The 8,525-nt window shown below is 33.8% G+C and overlaps 1 protein-coding gene across 1 annotated transcript; it reads left to right on the forward strand.

Moving 5' to 3' along the window:
* Window positions 1–4,756: 4,756 nt before the first annotated feature.
* On the forward strand, window positions 4,757–8,258 carry LOC139501162 (uncharacterized). The gene is made up of 2 exons (XM_071290152.1): window positions 4,757–4,877; window positions 6,164–8,258. Exon 2 carries the CDS (start codon window positions 6,173–6,175, stop codon window positions 8,222–8,224), a length of 2,052 nt encoding a protein of 683 aa, XP_071146253.1. The 5' UTR covers window positions 4,757–4,877; window positions 6,164–6,172; the 3' UTR covers window positions 8,225–8,258.
* Window positions 8,259–8,525: the final 267 nt, after the last annotated feature.

Below are 8,525 nucleotides of genomic sequence, written 5' to 3' on the forward strand. Positions count from 1 at the left end.
CAATTATAAGAGGGCATTTGCTACGAGATAAAAAAAAATCCATCATAATGATTCATTATTGAAAGTGAACTTTTATCAAAATAAGAAAAAAAGGCATCGCTGATGAATTATTCACCTGAAAGTAAATTATTCGACCAGATTAAAACAATCATGTGACCTGCAATTTAACCCCTTGGGATATCAGAAGGAAATGAATGTCAACTTTGAAAGTGAAACCAGGGTAAATCATTTGGTTTACTGATTCGATCAACAAAAACCCATTCTTAATATACACATAAAAATGATGATTAACATAAAATCTGAAATCAAACAGACCTAAATAAAAATTCCAATTGCACGTTTTCACTATCTATACTTATGTTTATATAGGGTTATTTTAAAGGGGCACTAGCTACGAGATGTATAAAAAAAATCTAATATCTTTTTTTTGGCTCAATTAATAATGAAATGCAAATAGTGAAATAATAATTAGCTTTTAGCAGCCAGTTTTTTAGCTTATTTTGACAAAATTGATGCATACTGGCTCTTTGTTAGTTCGGCTGTTCAATTTATACAGTTGATACATAACCGATTGGCAGGTTAACTTTACGATTCAGTTAAAAACGATTGCCTAACCAATGTAGTGGAATGGGATTCTAGTTTTGTCCCTAAATTGTAATGCATTACACTTAATTACCATTACATTTTCAATTACCCTATCCCTGATGTCAGCACCGAAGTACTGTTGATACCATGAGGAATAGAGGAATGATAATCCATCAGTAAAAGTATCGACCCAGTGCTGTAAAGAATTAACAACACACTATAAATTGCATGCGTCAGAAGAGTTTTTCTAGATTCGATCGTTTCCTTCAGGAACGCCCAAAGCCGAATATTTGTAAGCAAAGGATGTATAAGAACCGAAACAGTTGAAGAGTTGTGAGATCAAAGTCAATTTTGCCACAGGAAAACATTCGTCTATTAAATTAAAACCATTGTGTTTTTCTCGCTTATTGTATTTGTTAATTTTTTATTTATCAATATATACTTTTTCAGCAAAGTGTAAAATTTGACTGTACTACGCTGTACTCAAAGACTTGACACATGGATTGGACTCTTGGACTAGACTATTATTTTGGACTTGATTTGACTGATTGACTTGACTACAAAGCGCTTTTACTATTTTTCTTTATCTCCAATTTATAATCTTAATAGTCATAAATGTGAAAAGTGTATATCTTCTCCGATTGATTATTAGAAACTGGACATTACACACGCAATTGTTTTATCTCGTAATATCTGTCGCTTAATCAGCATGCATTGCCAATTTTAGCTTTACTTTTCCATATCGTAATTGAAAGAAGATAATTTTTATAGTATTTTCACATTTTCACATTTAAAAGATTATGGATTGGAAAGAAAACTATTATTCATATTAATTGCATACCTATATTTTTTTTTATTTCTTTATTAAATTGAAATATTATCACAGTACTTTTTTCCCTTGAAAGTCATGGGTATATCAAATAGTCGGTATGTTTTGATAATTCAAATTTTGAATCGATAAATTATTCGTATTGCATTACAGTTTCAATGTTAGGTTCCGTCATGTAACACAAAAAACAATTACTTTGTACTATAATCTGCAATGCCTATTGATAGCTCGATGATCATCGATACTTGCATTTGAAGGTGATTTGAACCCCAAAAGTCAATGTCCAGTTGGAAGCGGGATTCATTATATTGTTGTTAGCAAAATAAAAGTTTATCTATTTACTAAGCTTAAAACGCTTTCAATTAAATATGTTTGATAATTTTTTCTATTGACAAATTCACCTTTTACAGATGTGAAAAAAATTATCGATCAAGTATGCATAATATCTTCCTGATTACAAAAGTGTAACATAGAAACTCATAGATACCAGGATTACAATTAGGTACATTTAAACGCGTGTTTCGTCCACTAAAGAATGGTCAGTGACGTTCGAATAAAAAAGTATGAATATTCCAAATACAGTACGCAGTTGAAGAGCACGGAGGACCCAAAATCTTAAAAGGCTTTGCCAAATACAGCTTTGGTAATATATTCCTGGGATAGATAATCCGTTGTATTTCGAACAAGTATAATGTTTATAAACAGTTAATTTATAATTATGACAATCACCATGATTATTTTTGGGACCGCTACAGCTTGTTGTTCAGTGTGAGCCAAGGCTCCGTGTTGAAGGCTGTACCTTTTATGGTTTACCTTTTACAAATTGTGACTTGGATGGAGAGTTGTCTCATTAGTACTCATACTACATCTTCTTAAATCATTATGGATTACAATTTTGTACGCCAGACGCGCGTTTTGTCTTTAAAAATTCTATTTTATGAATACTTTTCTCATTTAAAAAAGAAACATCTTTCACAAACTGAACTGTGGTCATTTCTATTCAACACCCCGAATAGTCAATCTAGTGAATGTTGAAATTATTCCTTCGTAAATTTTACGGACGCCATCACGAATTGGCTGACTGTTATGGATTAACCGTTTCACAAATGATATCGGATATGTTCCTTACGTCGTAACTGCAATCCCCTTCCCTTTCATGAATGTGACCTACCGAATTAGACTATTTACCGGATTTGTTATCACATAAGCAACACGACGGGTGCCACATGTGGAGCAGGATCTGCTTACCCTTCCGGAGCACCTAAGATCACCTCTAGTTTTTGGTGGGGTTCGTGTTGCCTATTCTTTAGTTTTCTATGTTGTGTCGTTTGTGCTGTTTTTTGTTTGTTTGTCTTTTTCATTTTTAGCCATGGCGTTGTCAGTTTATTTTCGATTAATGAGTTTGACTGTCCCTCTGGTATCTTTCGTCCCTCTTTTTTTAAATCAATATCGCAATCAATAATTTTAATTATGCTCGAGAATCTGCAGAACTCATATCTAATTCACTCTCATACGATAAGGCGTAAATTGTTTTACCATATCTTTATAACAAACAATACATGTATATATGTGTCCCAAGCAACACGACTGCTGCTGTTTTCTTTTACTATGCCTTTTATTTCCTAATCCTTTGATATCCTGCAAAAAAATTAAACTTTCCAAATTTTTCATCATAATAAAATTGAGAATGGAAATGGGGAATGTGCCAAAGAGACAACAACCCGACCATAGAAAAACTTTACCAAGTGTGTAGAATCTAGACAATACCGTGTTTTTACCTCCAAGTTGAAGAGTTCAAGTTCTACCATTGGTCAATAATAATGTATTCGGAATGGGCGTGATTTTTATCTTCCGATAGATGGCGCAACATTGTTATCACAAATGTTGGCTCAATCCGCCAAGGGTGAAGAGAGCGGGGGTGGATCGTAACCCTTGGCTAGCGAAGATGGCACCCGGAGGCGTCCTTCAGTATTTTGTCAATAAGGTTCCTTCAACCTGTAATTTTTATTTCTAATTATATGCGCACTTTTTCGTAAAAGCAACAGTAAAGTCTCTGAAATATATACCGTAATTGTCTACCAAGACACTACAACATAAGCATTACACCCTCCTGTAATAAATATGACTGTTTTGGTTGAAATCATCCTCCGCCCTTAAACATAGCTGTCATGATTGACATTACCCTTCACCCTTAAACATAACTTTCATGGGTGATATCACCTCATCACTTAAACATAGCGGTCATATGTGATATCATGTTTCGCCCTTAAACATAGCTTTCATTGTTGGTATAACCCTTTGCCTTGTGTATGGCTGGATTTTCGGTCTTTGCATCCATCCGTCCATCTCATTTTAGGATTTATTTATTAACGATAGGTTAAAAATTTGGTTTAAGGTTAGTTGTTGTGCCAGCAGCATAAAATTAAGAAATGACATACATTACGATGTAAACAGGTATATTTTTGCCAAACTAGGGTGTCTTTCCATAATATGAACTAAACATAAATGCGATAGTGCGAACAGCCCATGGTGTTTAAATTATGGACTCATTTTCTTTTTTTTTATCTTTTCCAAATGACCACCATTTGCAGCAGCATCATTGATGTATTTCAAAAATAGATTTTATATTTATAATATCAAAATTGTTACAATTCATGGCCACAAAACAAAAAAGCATTAAATACAAAATCATAAAGAATTACTTGGAACACTGTGTCTCGCCTACGATTGTTGCTGTCAATGTAAAATTTTAATGCTGACTTTTAAAAAGTTCAATTCTCAGTAAAATACATAAAATTCCGTGAAGGTTTGATAAAATTATTGACGGCTGAGTCTAAAAGCTAACTATAAAAAAATAAGTCCATTTAACAGAAGAATATGGCAAATGAAAATAAATCTTTTCAAAATTTGCTCTGGATACTGTCTATGGATCTTTAACACGCTTCTCTTCAAATTTGACAAAAAAAATCCATGAAGGTTTGCCAAAGCATTCGATGCCATAAACACATTAACACTGACTGAACCTAAACATTGACGGCATTGAAGCCGACGCCGGAATCTATGATCGCTACTTCTTGCTTTCTAGACATAAATGTCGAAGCACAATAACAGAATGATAATAAATAATGATAATTCAATAAAATATAGTATTATTAAGTATAAATTATTACGAAAATTCTTCTTTTATATAATAAAAAATGTCGAATTACATAATCATGCATGTAGATGTTCTAAAGATGACCTTTACTCTCTTTGTTGGCGAAATGTACTTTTGACGAGTGAAAATCAAGTTCCATATACAGCTGAAACAAAAATTTATCAACCCTATCTATTGTTGGTATCATTAGCGACAGGTGCGAGCTTTAATTTGTATAAATACATTCATTCACTCACAGACTTCCACGTGCATTTCTTCGGTAGATATCCGAGGTAGGCACACACTATTAAGAATCCAGCAATTCCGGTAAGTTATATTCTAGATTGTTAATTTTTTGTAAAAAAAAAAAAAAACCCAACGCTTTTATAATTAAATGCGTCCGAAGCGCTTTTCTAAATTTACCTTTATCATGGACGCTCAAAGCTTAATGTTTGAAAGCCGAGGTTTATAAGAACCGAAACAGTTAAAGAGCTATATAACCCAAAAATACCTAACAAAAATACCCAAATCAATCTAAACTCAACTTTGCCTGGGGGAGTTGAAAATTTAGTTTCTTAATAATTTCTAATTCTATAAAAGACAATTTTATAAAGGTTTGTTATAAATCATGTCAGTACAGAAGTTCTCACTACTGAGCTCATTATACCTTCGGGGACGCGTAAATGTTCAGTTATTTTCACGTTCAATAAATTTGTCAGAACAAGTTCTGTGCTGTTAATTTCTCTTGGATAAAGGTTTTAGAAAAATTAAATAACTTAAACGAAGCATCCTATTTATTTTATAATAAGTATTCCCCTTTTAAATTAATATATTAGAGGGATGAAAAACATAACCTGTTATTGTTTCAATCTTAAATTGTGAAAAAAAGTAATGACAACTGATTAAGTGCTAAATGTGTCTTCAGTAGAAATGAATTATAAGTATGATTTTGTTTGTCTGATATACACTATCTATCTTTAAACATAGTTAGTGTTAATCCTATTTATATGTTCCCCGTTCACTCAAGAACAACTAAAGTAGTCTTTTTTATAAAATGCATTTAAATGCAGGGTGTTTTTTCTTTCAATAATACAAATTGAAAGGGAAATACCTCAGTCATATTGAACAATTTCACAAATCCTGTGGTTTCATGATAAAAAGTTGTTCCATTTTACTATGTTTAGTTATATAAAACATAAACAACGCTAAGCAACAAAATTTCACTAGCGGTATTCACAACTACATATTTTTCTGCATTTCAAGTTTAAAGTAAACAGACAATTTGGTTGTTTTTCACGTTGATAGCTTCGTTGATTGATAGCGTTTCATTTTGTCATTTTTTATGGACTTCTCCTTTTTCGAACTTTTTGAGAATTCAGTGCTTTTGTTTTCTTTTTTTTTCGCTGTTTATGTTGAAATTTTCTAATATTGTTTGGTTTTTGCACTTTGTATTGACAAATTACGTTGTTAAACATAAGATATATTTAGACATATTGCACTTTCATCACACATGCACCACACAAACAAATTAACAATATGACCCGTTACATTTGTAAATTAACTATTTTTGTTACTAGTATTATACTAATCCTATGTTCTTAACTAAATTTCAGGTCTCCAAAATGAAGTACCTATTGGTATTCTGTTTAGTTGTCTCGGCTTCTTATGCAGCAATAGATGAACATAGGATTTCGCTCATTGAAAGAAAGTTTGAAGATTTGGCAAGGCAACTTATGTTAACAGAACTGGCGATGGGAGAACGAACACGATCCAACTACGATTCTGGAATCAAGCAGGTCCGAAGTACAGCTGATGGTACAAAATCGTATTTTGTTTCAACTCATACATTCAACTCAGTTTGTTCTATTCATGAACACTCTAACAATGACAGAACCGTTGGTATGGGTGAATTCACTGCTAACCTTAATGGTGTAGAATTTAGAACAAGACACAATGACTATAGACTAAGGATGCCCCATAGAAGATCGAAGGCCTATCATGCTCTAGAAGATATTCCTTTACCACCTACTCCACCATCAGTGCTCCGAAAGCGTACATTACCGGAACAAATAAAGGAATTGCACAATTATTTTAGAGCATTCTCCTTCCAAAACTTTCACTTCAGAGACTATCGTCCATATTTCAAACCTGTATTATGTTACTTGGAAGGAACATGGACCGTCGATACAAAAACACTAAATGAACCATTTGAAAGCGATCGCCATCATATTGATGCAACAAGCTGGTTCGACCTACAAGAAAAGATTAGGTTTACATCGTATACTGGTGGAAAACACCACTTGGAAAACTTTTCATACTTGCCAACGACTATTATGAACATGGTAAATGGAACACCCGAGTATGCACAATGGAATTACAGAATAGTTTGTCATCCATTGAAGAAAGATTTGCCATTATCTGCTATGAAGCCTGTTGACGATATGGCGGCTAGAATTGGACACAGATGGAATATAACAAGATTTGCCCATTCGAGAGCAGCAAGATTTGTATTGGCTCCTGATTATAATGGAAACAGGAACAAATATGAATGGCAAAATGGATATGGTTCATTTCCTGATAGAAGAACTTCAATCAACAGTGTTCTTGACTGGATCATGTCAGAGATTCCAGGGAAAGACAACTATCCAGCAAAGTTGACCGATACCACATTTGGAAAGAGAATACTAGACCCAAGAGTACGAAATGCAACTGAACTTAATACTGGATATTATCACAGGTACTTTAGACACGAAAGGAAAGGGGCCATGGGGACATTCAACGCCCACAGAGGATATTCAGATAGAAATCTGTTTGTTGCTCAGACATCAAATCCAAATGTAGCCGAGATGAAAATTAAATGGTGTGGTAAAGATGAACACACCCACAAACCTTTCTGCAAAGAAGAAGGAGTAAGATATTCATACGCAATTCCACTAGAAATCATATACTTGAATCCTTTGATGACTTGGAATCCGTACAATATAGAGCACATTTCCGATCACAGAAAAGCAAATATAGTAACAAAAAATGGTAGGAATGGCGGTCTTACTCAAGACAAAGCATACAATGGTACATCATTTAACAAGTACTACAGAACTCCGGTCGAGTTTTACCAAACCGCACACACCACAGTCGATAAAGACGCAGCAGATACTGCAAGAGGAACAGTTGGTGTACTTGACAAACATGGCAACGTTAAAAGGGTCCTATCATCAGGAGTTCGTATAACATTACCTGATATCCCAGGAATTGGAAAAATCAGAATGAGATACCCAGTCATGCCAATAACAAGTGAAGGAAGTCAGATTGGAAAAGAGGTAGAAGCCGTCAAAGATGTATTGAACCACTTAGAAACAATGGGAGCTTATCTTCAAGAGAGACCAAGTGCATTGTCTGGAGGCGGTAATGCTAAGGCAGATGCACATTTCCGTACATCCGTGACTAACCAAGATCCACCAGGCCATCACTTTCACGAAATGTTCATTCCCAACGAGGACATGATCGATCTAAGTAAAGGTCATACAATCACGGTTGTGACAACAACAGATAACTCACATGACCATAAAATTGAAGTATCTTATGACCAACATACACACAAGTACATTATTCATAAATGCGATGGTCAGGATAAATGTTGGGATGGCCACACTGCTGAACTATTCAGGCTTGAATAGGTCTTTTTATAATATTATGGCAATTTCATTTTGGTATTAATTAAAAAAAAATTATCAACTCAACCCAAAGAGTGTTATCGTTTTTTCTTAAAATGTCCTGTTTTGTACAATCTCTGAAGTGTTATAATTTTTCCTAAAATGTCATGAACCAAGTCAGAAATACTTGTATAACAGTTGTTATCAAATAATTCGTGTCTATGTATGTAGCATTGACGTTTGTTTTGTTATTCTTCTATGTTTCTGTTCTTCCGTTGTTTTTCTCTTATAGTTTATGTGTTTCCCTCAGTTTAAGTTTGTGTAT

Source organism: Mytilus edulis, chromosome 13 (genome assembly GCF_963676685.1).
Source record: "Mytilus edulis chromosome 13, xbMytEdul2.2, whole genome shotgun sequence".
NCBI classification, from domain to species: domain Eukaryota; kingdom Metazoa; phylum Mollusca; class Bivalvia; order Mytilida; family Mytilidae; genus Mytilus; species Mytilus edulis.

Excerpts from the sequence above, each read along its gene's own strand:
- LOC139501162 (XM_071290152.1), top strand. The coding sequence starts at position 6,173 with ATGAAGTACCTATTGGTATTCTGTTTAGTTGTCTCGGCTTCTTATGCA.